Raw genomic sequence first — 14602 nt, 5'->3', positions numbered from 1 at the left:
CAAAGTATCACTTTTTTCAGTGCAAACTGTCGGGCACTGAACTGGTTTTAGCCACTTGTACAAAATCATTACAGTCTTCAGCTCTGACACTGTAACATCTAACTGAACACTTGAAATTAAGCATTCAATTGTAGTTTCACTCGGACTGTATATTCATCTCAGTGTCCAAGTGTGTACAGCAGTGCCTCGGAAGAGTGTGTGTACATCTTGCATCATGCAGATAACGCAATTATTTGAGTGCAACCCCCAGAGACAGCAGAAAATGTTGATGATTCATAATATCAATTTCAGACACACCCAAAGAAAAGCTACTACATGCTAGTCAGGTTAACCCAGTTTAGAAGTGTCATCCAGTGAGATAGGAAACACTAGACCCACCCATGCAATCTCTTCATTTTGGGGTTTCTCTGTGAAAGGTATCAACACTGTACAATGCAACCTACATTTAAGAAACAGCCTCTTGCACATTGCACAAGAGAGAAAAAATCCAAGACCTGCACTTCAATTTGTCTTAAATCTTTAAAGGTGTGAAATGGCCGTTTGTCCTCCTTCCACGAGTTACCGCACAAGTTTCCACGAGTAAGGAAAATGAATTTGATTCAGGCGTTATCGAGCGGGCGGGATATTCAATGTTTGGGGCGGGACCGGGCGGGACACAGTGTTTCGAAGGAATTTGATTGGATGTTGTCCAGTGTTTGTGTGTGCAGGTGTGTTTAGCTAACATAGCTAACTGTTAGCTAGTAGGCTAGCTACATTATAGCTTGCTAACTTAGCTAGCTAGGCTAAGTGATGGACCGCAGGGATCTGGAGGAGGAGAGTGGAGTAGGGACGGAGGATCGTTTGTGTCGGCGGTGCTGGACAAGACCTCTCCATTGTACCCTTCGTTTTTCTCAGATGTTTGATTGATGGATGACGGATCCTGATATCATTGGCTGATGAATCGTGAGCCACGTGACACATAATTTGCGCGCCTGTTTGGGCTACATCGTCACTGATAGATGAGTGATTACACTAAAGACCCATAGTGGGATCAAATTCAATTTCCTTTTCTGAACACCTTTAAATCTATTTTCTGTAATGTTTTCTGTAATGTAATGCCCTAATTTTTACTCTTATCTAGCCCAGCAGGTAGTTGGTTCACTAGTTAGTAGCAGGAGTACTTTGCTGTCTACGACTGGTTAGCTAATGTTTGTGCTTTTCAAGTCCTTAAGAGTTAACTGGTTTCTACAGCTGCTATTCTCACACACCTGATCCAATTAAAGGCTGTGAATTGAACACTTTAATTGGATTAGAAAAGCAAGAGTAGAGATCGAGCCAGAGAGCGGTCAGCTGAGCTGGAGGAGCTGCTACAGACAATCTGACAACCTGACAATCCCCCAGTTTCAGTTGCCTATGACAGAAAAGAGGGGAAAAAAAACTGGATCGTTTTATTGTAAAAATGCAGATCAGCACAAAGTCTGAGGTTCAAAACAGAAATGACAATGGAAACAAGGGCTGTGTGTAGTAGCTACATTTAAACATAGCACACACACACACAAGGCCGACCCTGACAGGCCGAGGTGGAGGAAGTGCCATCATCAAAAATAGCTTTTTCCAGCCTCCACTACAGAGGCATTTCAGGGATCCCCCATCCATCCACCCCCCCACACCAACCACCCACCCCCTCCCTCTCCCATATCCAGTTCACTTCCTCAGTTTGTGAATGATGTACTCAGCCACTTGCCACAGATGTCTCAGTGGGAACTGCTCTTAATATTCCCCCGGTGGACGCTGTGCATTTTCTCTGCACTAATTTCATTAACTGAAGGCGTGTCACGGCTCAACTACCTCGACATCAATAAAGAGAACAAGAATAGGAAACTGGGTGGATACTCACTGTGAACATAATTCTTAATCTGTGTTACATTTGGCCTCATAATAACAACACCTTTCATCTATTAATGGGCCCACCGTATTACCCACACTAACTGGCTGTGTGGGAAAAACAATACAAGAAGAGGCATGGAAGGAGAAGAGAGGAAAGAGTATAACAAGGAGCGAAATAAAGCTCATAGGAGTAGAGAGCCGAAGCACACAGCTCTGGAGGGGAAGCCTCTAGGGGTAGGATCAATGCCACAAAGTGTCGTAATGAGTTTGGATGTGGGCCAGATGTCAGGATTATTGCTTGTGTCAGCCAACAGAGGGACGAGTGGAACAATAGTCACAAGGGGGCACGTATTTTGGAGAGGGTGCCCAATGGGAAAAAACTGGGCCCAGCATGGCTTGGCATTGACCAAGGCATGCCGGTCTTCCCCCAGCCTGCTTTTTTTTTCTTTTTCTTTTTTTTTTTTTTATCTCTGGGTGAATATTAAGGGTTTCAGAGTAAAAGCCCTTCTCAATCAGATCAGACAAGAAATTGTACTATTAACTGTTTTAATTTTGTCTTGGCCAGAATTGCTTTCTTGACAACTGCTGAAAATCATGTAAAATCAATAAAGTTCACCTGACTTTAAACTCTAACACCCTTCACTTTGAGAGGAATTATAATTACTCTGGTATCTGAAGGGTAAAAAAAAGACGTATAGCTCCTCAATTCTCTGCATGATATGAAGACAAACACACCCTCTGTAGATTTATGATATCCTGGGTAGTAATGTATTAGCCCAGGTCAGGCAGGAATAGTGGGGGTGGAAAATTATTGCTGCCATGACTGTCAACACGAGCAAGATTAAGCACATCTAATGGCAGCAATGACAGGAACAATGATGATCTGATATTCAAGCACATTACAGTGCTCTTGGCACCCAGGCTTAAATAACGCAAACAACAACGTCCCATATACAGCCGAGCAACACTCTCACAATCTCAAACCTTAAAATGACTTTGTTATTACTCGTCAGTTATAATGATATGTTCGTTTAAATTGTTCCTCTTTTAATATTTTTTATGTTACTGTTTTGTATACTATCTTTAATTATTTTTAAGTTTAATATAATGATAAAATACATCAAAACATCAAAATATAGTTGAAATGCTGGCTCCCCACCGTCACAGAAACAGCACTAATCCTTGGTTTAAAATGAGAGGATCAACTGGAAATAGTTATTGTGGTGGAGATATTTTTAGCAACATCATCTTATTCTGGCTACTAATGTGACCTCAAATAAAGGCTTTATAACAAATCATAAAATATATCATGTCAGATGCAGGCTGCATTTTACAACTTCTATTGGTCAGCACTTACTGTGTCTATGACTACACAGTGATGATTCAATTGGCTCCATGACTAAGCCTTAGGATCCTTCAGAAAGGCCCATCAGTCTGCCCCTGGGGGTATAAAATCCATCTAGAGGCAAATCAAACTGTAGAAAGGCTTTTTCTTCCAGAAATAGGTCCGGGCAGAGTCATCTCTAACTGTTGAGATACCGAACAAGCACTAATGAGCCTGTGAGAGTTGTAGGCTAGGCAATAAAGTGTAGATGAGGAGGCACGTGACCTGGCAAGAGCTAGACTGCTCCACGATTCATTCAATAATACCAGGGTGGGTGGAGGCAGGCAGCTTGGGGCTACTGACATTGATCAAACAGGAACAAATGAGTGGCAGCTAAACCACAGTCAAAAAGGCTTGTGGAGAAAAAAAACTGCTTCTAAAGGCAACTTGACATAGTACCATATAGAAAGGTGAGCTGCAACATTGCAGTCCGGCATCGTCAGTCACATTGTTCACCTTAACTCAAGGCGATCTACCATAGTTATTAGGGTCAAATTAGTTCCAAATCCCTGGGCCTTGGGATCTCTGTGTCTCACAACACACTGAGCCTAATGTGCCATTTATATCTGCTCATCACCACCAAAGAAAGATCTGTACATGATTCATTTATGCCAGATAAATATTTAAGTAGACAGAGCAGCCACAGCCTATTCATGGGAATCAAAGTCCCAGAGATGAAAGCTCCCCCCCATCTCCTACCATTTGTGAATGGTGGGGGAAGAGCTGGAGGGGGATATAGATACCGCCTCAATCTAAGCAACAGTAACATCCATAAGTCGCTTATCAGATCACAGTGCTGTAACCAGCACTCACAACAACAACAGGGCAGCTGCAGAATTAATCCCCCCTCCCTTCCTCGGCTTCGTCTGGCTCCCCATAGGCTCAGGCGGGCAACAGTGGGACGGACAGTCCAGGGACAACACAAGCAGCTGGGGCTTTGCTGTGACATCACAGGGCTGGCCTGACTTAGCTCAGCGAGGAGGGCTCTTCAGGGACAGAGACGTTTCCACTGCGCACGATTTTATGAATGGTAAAAAGGAAAGACATATGTTGCGCAACAGGTAACGGATCTTGTGAAGACATTCATAAAAGTGTTTGGCTGTGTTGTGCCTGACTGCACGCTGGTTTCACTTCTGAAATAATACACCAGGGTCTACTATTGGAGCTGAAATTATAATGAGATCTCCCAAAGCCTCAGTCGTGCTGAAAAAAAGTTAGTTGATCAATTAGTCAGCTAATTTTTGTTTTTTTACAAACATGAATTTTACCAAATGTCATAGACATCAATCCAGTAGATGTTGAAATATTTCACCAATAGCTGAAAATGTCAACCTGCTGGCGGGCGGGGCTTCATGAAAAGCTTAATTGTCGCCAAAGTCTGAGGGATTCATCTGCTGACATCTGTACAAAAGACTTGCTTTCTTTTGGATTACCAACTCAACATCTCTGACTGTTACCAGCTGCTCCCTGTTAGACAGGCTCTTGTCCAGGCTTACAGCAAACAAGTTGGTGTCACTGCTGTGAGACCAGATGGATTGGTTTGGAACAACTGGGATGTCGTTTCCTGTCTGACAGGTTTACTCCCCTGAAAGGATGTATAGACTGGGGTACATCAAGCTTTTAACTGGCCGATGTAGATCAGGACTTCACCACTTCTCTTAGCTCTGATTTTGTTTAACCAGCATGGCTGTATTCATCTTAACCATGGAGTTTCAGGTCTGTTTAAAGGGACAACGAGAAGTTTGTATTTGGTTCTCTCAGTCTCATATTAATGTGGATGAATCTACGTTACCCACACTTGTTAATGGTTCCATTTTCAATAAATATATCATTTTGTCTTTAACGTTATTTTGTTATTATTTAGTGGTCGGCTTGCCCAGCATTTCCTACGCTGCCAGATCGCCATTTATGGTCGGAATTACGACGATCGGAATCTGATCGTCTTCGAACCTCCGACTTTCATTCTTGATTTGAAAACATTCTTGGCAAATGTTTTCGCTTTCGTCCGTCTTGCGCTGGTCCAAGTATTTCACCATGCGTGCGGAGGCTCATGGGAAATGTATGTGAAAACACTCCAAAACTCCTTGTTGTCCCTTTAAGATGTGGATGAAGAGAGGCAGGCGATATCCCGTCCAAGCCACTTTAGATTTATTCTGCTGGCTGTCAAACATATCAAATTTTAATGCAGCTCTACTAAATGTTAAGAAAATCAATATAATACTTATAAATAAGGACAGATATTTATATCTAAGTTAAGGATGCAAAATAACCACACTAATTTCTGTCCTCCAAAACAAATAGCTGTAATATCCAGATGGCTGAGCAATGACAATTAATCCATCCAAGTATTTTGGTGATGCTCACTGACCTGATCTGACGTGGTTGATGTGTTAGTATTAACAGACCAAACCAGCACCTCCGTCATCCAGAACTACCAAGTAACACATGAGCAGCACAGTATCTGCATACATCCTTTTACAGTAGCCCTGTAGAGGAAATGATGTGGATGCCGTCCTTGTCTGTTATTGATTCAGGCTTCAGTCTTGAACAACATTAATGTGCTCAGACCATCTATTAATAGCAAGATCAATTACACTACTGCTTATATTGCAGGAGCTCAGGCACCATGGGAAATGATGAGAGCATTATTGTTTTGTTAGCACTACCATCCAAAGATTATGACCCTTGTATGTCAAACACTACAGGACAGATAGATAAGTTTCACAGGGAATTTAAAAAAAGCACAGAAATGTTGTATTGTTCCTGCCTTGACTGTTCCTTCATGACGTCAGATATCTGCCTGGTTGCCTGCAGTAGACTCAAAATCAGACCACAAATGTTTGAAGGACTCTTCTTGGTGTTACACAGTAAACACTGGTGCCAAATATGGAAGTTTTAGATCCTTGTTTTAGACCCAGCCATCTAACTGTGGAGGCAGCACTGCGACCTAGTTGGACATAAAAGTTGAAACAAGAACAGGGTCATCATCATAAAATGCTTGAGATCTTGGAGGGGGAGGTCAAGTGCAGCAAGAGTTTCATCCTCTCAACCGCTGTTGGTGTTGGTTTCCTGAGGAGTGCCTGCCGACACCTCTCCATCTGACCTTGTCATCCCGCTGTGACACAATGACATTGACTATCTCCTCGCACGTGCAGGCTTGCTGCATTTTCCTGCTGTTCACGCACGTGTGCGTCACATAAAGAACCGCAAACAGGCCAGAAACACGATTTCTGCTCGGCAGCAAAAAATATATGATTACAGACACAGTTTACAGACTTCGTTCTCACTGCATAATGCTGCATTTGTGAATTATTTGATGTTTAGCAACAACAGCTGAGAGGGGAGTTAGGAAGTGAGGAATATACAGGATTTATCAACGTGGAGGCCTATTCAGCTTCTCTGGTTTGTAAATATGGTTCAATTTGAGAAAAGTTCTTAAAGGTCGACAGGAAATCTTCATGAAACTCTCTGCAGCGTTCTCATTCAACAGCTCATGGGTGTTCCTTGTCTTGGGTCAATAAGACGACGTGCATGGGCAAACATTAGATTAGTTTCTGTGTCTCGGCATCAGAGCTGCTGTAGATCAGTCAATGTGCGGACACATGCACTTGAGCATTTTCACATCTCCCCCCTTCCTCCTCCTCCTCTTCGTCCTCCCGGCTGCCTGCCACATCCACTGTGCCTTGTGGACAGGGGAGAATCATTTAGGTGAGGGGAAATTGAGTGTCTGAAGAAACACGTATTAGACTGGCTCCAGGTTAGTGATGGAGGCAGGACATGAAGTGGAAAATAGAGCAGAGGAGATGTCCCATGCCAGCAGTAGAGAGGCCCAAGGGGACTTGATATGACACACCAGCGGCCCCAGACAGGGGATTTAGTGGTGTGTTGGGCTTTTGTGCCACATTATTATCAGCCAGTGATCCGCCAGGCACATGGGCAGCCCTCGATCCCTTCAGAAGGGAGCAGTCTATCCCCCTCCAGTCTCCCTCCCCACGCTGCTACCACTATTCAGATAGACTGAGGCTTAGCTGGTGTTATTGAAATGCTACGGGGGGAACATCCTGCTTCACTTAACACGTGAAAAAAAAAATCTTCAGGATGAAAGAGAAAGGTAGAGATATAACACTTCAAGAGGAGGCCGACCACTTTGTGTCTTCAGAACTAGTACAGGTGCATCTCAATAAATTAGAATATCATGGAAAAGTTAAATTCAAAAAGTGAAACTACAGTAAAACATCATATGGATCCATTATACCCAGAATGAAACATTTCAAGATTTATTTAATTTCTTTATGGCTTACATTTCATGAAGACCTAAAATTCAGTATCTCATCTTTGAATATTACAAAAGACCAATTTAAACAAGCGTTTATAATATAGAAATGTTGGTCTTCTGAAAAAGTATGTCCATCGATACACACTCAATACTTGGTTGAGGTTATTTGACTTGAACTACTGGGATGGACGTTTCCATGATATTCTAATTCATTGAGATACACCTGTATGTGAGCAATCAGAGCACCTTCCATCATGTGAATCAGCGGACATGCAAAGACAAGCGTTTGGTCCTCGGATAGATCCATCCTCCCAGGACAGGCTTACCTGTCTATCTTTACCTTTAGTGTCAATTGTGAGAGGGGATTTGGTCTGTCTGCAGATAAGCACGCGAGCTAAGACTGCAAACAGGCTGCTTGTTGCCATCTGTCTGGCCTTAACTTGCGTGGCTCCTGTCGATTAGCTTCCGCATCTAGACAGTGTGGGAGCAGGTATTAAGCAAACCTCCTGCCTATCATGGAAATTTGTATCGGGAGAGATCAGCGTGTAAAGGCGGCTGTCTGTCACTGGAGGAGGATCACACATTAAACATGCTGATAGCTACTGACGTCACCTGTACCCCAAGTGTCCTAGATAAGGTTATTTTGGCAACACATGCAGTCACAGGCTGGCAGTGATGTTGGATGTTTCCACAGCACAAGAGGAGCAGAGTGACAAGGAGCGAAGCAGCACGTGGTGGGCAAAGACCGGGGAGTGTGCAGCATGGAGAGCTGACGGGCAGGCCGCTGATGGATTAGGTGGTAAGCCTGGCAGAGGGCTGCCCTTTCTAGATGGAAGCCAGCCTGATGCAAAGTGGTGATTAAAAACTAAAACTGAAGGTTGGGGAGGGTGTTCAGGCTTTCATCAAAAACAACCAAAAGAAAAAATGCAGAACAGATGCGTGATTGAGCAAAATAGAAGCGTAATAATAAACCAGACAATATCAACCTGGACGTGTTGGTGCAGGAGCAGCAGCAGCACCATTGGTCTTCAACCTGGCAGAGTGCACGATGGGTTCCAAGCACACTGCTGCTGAAACAGTGGGATGATACTGTGCACTTAGTGCTATCGAGCCAAGTGGAAAACAGCGAAATCATTTGCTCTTTGTAACCTAAAAAGGTAGCGTGTGGTAGTGGGGGGTTTGGGGTGTCAGCATTAGCTGCTGCATAATTCATGTGTTCGCTCTTGTGACTGCAGCAGCTGCGTTGATCAACAGTTTTCTATGGCATCTATATTAAGTGTTTAATTATTTAGACTTCTACCGGTAACATAGAGAGGCTGAATAACAGTGTAATTTCTGTTTTGCTGCATAGGATGAAAAACTGACAGGGTCTTAATGGGAGTTTTAAAACAATCTCTTACAACTATCAACTATCAGTACAACTACTTACAACAAGATGATGTGAAATATCCATTGTAAGATTGTAAGAATTAATTTCAGGGTGGCTTTAGTGTCTATTTTCAATATTTAAATCTAGGTAAAACCCCTGAATTCCTGCAGGCAGTTTTTCTTTTCCAAATTCTACATTATCAATTTATAAACGGACCACACATAAACTATCAGCCCTTGAGCTATAAATCAGAAAGATACTCTGCCCACCATGTAACTTGTTCTTTCTCGTAAAATGCACTTTAGTATTGTAAATGAAAGGAATAAAAGCAGATAAGCCCAATATAATTTGGGGTTTTTATGACTTCATATGACTGAACAGACACAGATTCCCACTGACTGTATATGGAGTAGATCAATATCAGGATAGCAGATTTGGTTTACTTTACACATTTGCTCCCTTCAAGTAGAGAATTATGGCTTAAATGCATTAAAATTTATGATGAATCAATGGTTCATTACATCAGGTGCCAATATGATATTGGTTTTAATAATGGTAAAGGATGTCTACTCACCATGTATTGATGGTTGATCTTTGTTTTTTAAGTCGTTTGCAGCAGCTTGCAGGCTGTTCTGCATGTTCACAAATACTGAATTTTTAAATCAAGTCGCATGTCTCTTTAAAAATGTATTTCTCTGTGCAGTCCCAGCCAGTAGGAACACTTCCTGTATGAGAACACACACTAAACAATTAAACTGTCTCATAGAGTGAAGTTACTGCATTACTTGAGGTCAAATCAGAAGGCACACAGTGTATTTCTGTTTTATTAATAGACCTGATAGAAATAAAACATAATAAATGCAGTTTTAATGCACCCTTACCCTCACATTTTGAGTTATGGAAGAGTGTCTAAAATAAAAATGAGAGTTAGTTCATTCTAATTCACTTTATGAGGTGAGGTTGTGTGGTTCAGAAGCCAAAAATATACTCAACAGCAGTAAGTCAGATTGAGATATTAGCCTGAGCCTACAGTAATTAATCAAATCTGTGCCATCCGAGATCAAATCACGAAAGCCCTGTTGCATTTACTGAGAAGAGAAGCAGAAACTGCAGTGAGTGTCATAAATATTGTGATATGTATCGATCCCTGAAGATGAATTTTTACTCCTATCTAGAGAGGCCAGAGGTCAGGGACAGCAACAAAACAAGAATTTAAAGACTTCACAAAGAAACCCCAGGGTCCATCTGATGTCAGTCGTCATGTGTCTTAGATGCTGTGTGTGTCCAGCCATAGGTGCTCTCCTAGATAAACAAACACACCTTTACACCCAAAGCTACTAATCAGCCTTTGGAGCCCTAAAAGTAAACAGATATGTGCATATGACTGCATCTGTATCTTCTTTCCCCAGCAAACACAACTGTGATGCAGTGGAAAGTTACTGGTGCAGTGAAGGAGTGAGGGTCCCTGTCGAATTACAATGGCTGTATTATTAGACCCACACTACTGTGGATGCCATTTGGTGGACACTTGTTATTGTCAGTGTTGGAAATTCATTAGTGCAACTAAGTACTACTGTAGTGCACCTCCCATGTACTTGAATATTTCCTCTTTTAGCACCCAATACTTCTGCTCACCTACAGTTCAGGATAATAGTTTGTACCCCTCTATATTTAGTTGGTTACAGTTAACTGGATATATAGGAATGCAACAATAATTACTGTAAAATGTATTATCCTGAAATAAGTTATGGCAAACTTTACTTAGGTTAATTTTTATAGCATTTTACTTCTAACAGAGCCGTAGAATTACTACTTTTGCCTGAGTGAAATATCCAAATACTACTGATTTCTGTGCTGTCAGACTTATGGCTACTGTCATTATAGGGATCAAGTTTCAATACACCTGGGCACTTATCCTTCTCCATGGCTTCATTATACCACAGTTGGAGTGGGGGTGGGGGGTGTCCCAGTCTGTCTGGATGGGTACCAGGGTTGCTGCTGGGTCAGATGCGCCCTGCCCTGCCCCTAACCCTGCACTAGTTTCATTTCAAGAAGCTCCGTGCAGGCTACAGTCAGACATCCATCTGATACAGCCTTTGTCTAGGAAACCCATGTTTTATCTGCAGATGCAGCGATAACACCAGCATTATAACTCTGTACTTTCTGTTTGGGTTAACTTTCATGGAAAGAAGTTGCAGTAAACAAAACTACAGTTATTTTTCTGGACACTCAACTCCCAAGTCCTCCACCCACGGGGTTTCCTTGAACCCGGCTTCAACACCGTTAATCACAGCTTTAGCTGGCGGAGTTACTGTTAGACTTCCAGAGAGCTGCCAGTCGGCCGGCCCTCTCTCTCACAGTGTCAAGAAAATACCCGTAAAAATGGTGAACAAACGTGATTTTCAAACATTTCTCTCACACATAAACAGAAATATCCCCCCCCAAAAAAAAATTCTTCCACATACCGTCAGCCCGGGTACGAAGATCAGACATCGTTCTCTGGACGGGCGGCATCTCACCACGCAGAGCCGGGCGACGGCACCTGTCAAACGGCCGTTGTTAGTAGTTGTGGTCCCTGTGGCCGCTGCTGCCGCTGCCGCTGCTTCTCAACCGTCAGAGAATGTTTTTTTAAAATAACGGCTAAAATCAGCGGAGGAGCGTCTCTCCCCGCTGCGTGTTTACTGTTGATAGTGAGAGCTGTCTGTGAGATATGAGCCAACATTCATTTCCTGGTGGTGGTGGTGGTGGTGGAGGAGGTGGTGGTGGTGAGAGAACCATGCCCAGGAGCCCTCGGCTTGCTTCACGGTTCCCCCAGCATCCCGGTTCACACGTCGGATTAAGGAGTCAACAGACGCCGTCGGTTTGGGGGGAGTGGACACGGACTTACCATAAACTGAAGTGAGGGGGACGGTGCCGCTTCACATTATGGACCGTACCACGTTCAACCGCAGCGGGAGGGGGGGCGAGGAACACAACAATTATCTTTCCACCGCTGCTGGCGAAAATAAGTTTGTGTTAAATGATGAAAAAAAAAAGCGAACAAAGCACTGCTTTTAATCGTAATGTTTATTAATGAATAAGACGAGGATACATTTAGAAAAAAATGAACAACAGTTTATTGTTTGGTGTGGACCCTCCCCCCTCTGCAGTAGATGTTGTTCACAGGTTGAATGCACAACAATAGTAGCCTACACTGGGTGGGAGTTGCCTTATCACGATTGAGTCTTGTTTTTGCATAAAATATTATTATTAATGTAGGGTATTACTAGACTACTTACTGCACTGTAAGGAAATGATAACACCACTCATTTTCATGCATTGAACACATTTTTTGCATGAGGGAGAGGTCTCCACACACACTCTGTTTTGCAGTAGATGACCCATGTCTTTCTGTAGGCTATCAATTCAATATTTACCTCCACAAAATTTTTGAGATATGCTATATCTGTTGTTATTTCAGCTTCATCTGTTTGTTTTTTTATTCATGCTGTTATTGTTATTGCAGATTCAGACATTTACAGTAGCTACTATACTAAAAACATGTAAACTGCAATGAATAAAAAGACTGCTGCAATGTACTAAACACACTTAGCAGCATATTTCATAGCCACAGTATGCACAGCAATATTATTATATACATTATTCCACAGTGGGACATTCTGAATAGTTAGTATTTCTACTTTTGGTACATTAAATATATCTTGATCTATATGAAATATATCCGAATGCCATTTTTGCTCAAGTAAGATTTTGAATTAGACTGTAACTGATAAGTTATGTTCCATATCAATGAAGGTTAATACATATCCCCCAGAGAAGTTATTATGGAGTCTAGCTCGTGATGCTTCACAAAAACGTATGCAGACTAAACAAAAAGAGTGCTATCACATGTTGGAGATGCTGCACCACAAGTTCCTCAAAGAAAAACATTTAATACACTGTTCCCGTTTATTATTTGACAAAAGAGTGAGAGGCAAACTGCAGAAACCTCACAAAGAGCAGATTTCAATATGCTGCACTGAGATTGTTGGTCAAAAAACAAAACCCTTCACATGGTATATAGTATATGGTTCAGCCCTCAACAGAGCAAAATATGATGTGCAAGCACAAATCGGCTCAGTTTCATCTACATGGACATTTTGACAGGCCGTATGTCTGTAGACTCACACGTCATCTGTTGCAGAAAGAGAGCTCTATAACATTACACAGCACTTTCTGTCATGTCCTGCTCTGCTTCACATTGTCTGACAACATTCAGGACATGTATGACCATCTAATGTATGGTAGCAGGAGTAATGTCATTTATCTTGTCAGGATGGCCACCAACATGTTGATCAGTAAATAGATGAGAACTGCAGTGTTACAGACTCACTACAGCTGTCCATAAAACAAGCAGTTAGAGACTGGAGAGAACAAAACATATGGAAAATAAAATGCTTTTATAGTGACAGACCTGGGCAGCTATTGCCAACAACAGTGGAGTCAAGCAGTTGTAAGTAGACGCGAGTATCAGTCACTGTGTCATTATACGATTATTGTCGAGGGACAAGCTCAGCAGAAGATCTAATCCAGGGTGACTTACTCCAGCTTGCTTTTATATCCCTCATCAGGGTGTCACTCTGCTGTCATGAATCTTCTCAATAACCTCGGTTGCCAAAAATAGCTCAGACATAAAAAATAAAAAAAAGCAAAAGCAATATGCATGCAAATATAAGGAGGAAGGAAAGCAACAATGCCCTCTCTGCTGCGACTGCTCAGCTGCTGCACATACGGTAAATCAAAGTGTGTTCTCATTCCCACTGCAGCTGAAATGCAAATGACACTGGAGACGGCATTTGTACAGCAGCAGCACCACTGCAGTTGCCTGAGAGAACTGCAGTGTTACAGACTCACTACAGCTGTCTGATATGTATATTACAATGGCACTATTTTTCATAACGCTGAGTCTCCGTCTTTATTTGTATTTAACGGCCAGTCTTCTTGCAAATTTCTGAGACGAATTTCTAATTTAATTTTCGAATTTTCGAAAACTCTTTCAACATTTTGACCCATATTTCTTATAGAAATTAAAATGCATCTACAGTTGTGGAGGATTAGGTGGGAGATGAGATTATGCCGTAGCTGCTGAAAACAGACAGTCTCGGCTTTGTGTCTGAGCTATAGGTGGTACATACTGGCACATTTAACCACAGGGGGCATATAATTGTTTACAGCTCTTTGAACAAAAATACTTGGCTAAATTCATATATTTATATATATAAAAGAGACATTTCCCATTTCTTAAATCTGAAATGCAGCTGTAGGTAGCCTAAGCCCTATTCCCAACAGCCGAAAAGGGCAAAAACAAAAAGCACAGAAAGATTGTGTTACATAGGAGCTCACGATTCAGCACATCCAAAAATAAGAAATGAACACCTGAACATCTCCACCTCCTCCTGTGTCTGCTAGAGACACATCTCTCCCCAAAAAATTCCTTTCTTTCCCCCACTCCACCTAATTCAACATCAGCTCGCCACCATGGGGATTTGGCTCTGTAGCTCCTGCGGTTGCTAAGCAACAGTGACAAGAAGCCTGCCTCTCTTCGATTATGTGTGTGTGTGTGTGTGTGTGTGTGTGTGTGTGTGTGTGTGTGTGTGTGTGTGTGTGTGTGTGTGTGTGTGTGTGTGTGTGTGTGTGTGTGTGTGTGTGTGTGCGCTGGTGTTGTGCT

General features: G+C 42.3%; 1 protein-coding gene across 12 annotated transcripts in view; it reads right to left on the bottom strand.

The window, feature by feature from the left end:
- The window catches only part of atp8a1 (ATPase phospholipid transporting 8A1), a 116293-nt gene extending 104489 nt beyond the window's left edge, over positions 1-11804 (bottom strand). For 11 of the 12 annotated variants that reach the window (XR_015036878.1, XR_015036876.1, XR_015036877.1 and 8 more), the window contains exon 1: positions 11361-11785. Coding sequence is in view for 8 of the 12 variants with exons in the window: in XM_085789321.1 (XP_085645447.1) it covers positions 11361-11409 (49 nt within the window). In the remaining 4 variants the exon portion in view is untranslated. Of the gene's footprint in view, positions 1-11360 lie in introns of all 12 variants that reach the window. The other variant, XM_085789326.1, reaches the window with a different exon arrangement.
- Between the last annotated feature and the right edge of the window lie 2798 nt (positions 11805-14602).

This window comes from Trachurus japonicus, chromosome 10 (genome assembly GCF_045865225.1).
Source record: "Trachurus japonicus isolate A0001 chromosome 10, Traja_1.0".
Classification (NCBI taxonomy): Eukaryota; Metazoa; Chordata; class Actinopteri; order Carangiformes; family Carangidae; genus Trachurus; species Trachurus japonicus.
Note: the sequence above shows the minus strand (reverse complement) of the source record. Positions and strands in the feature narration are given on the sequence as shown.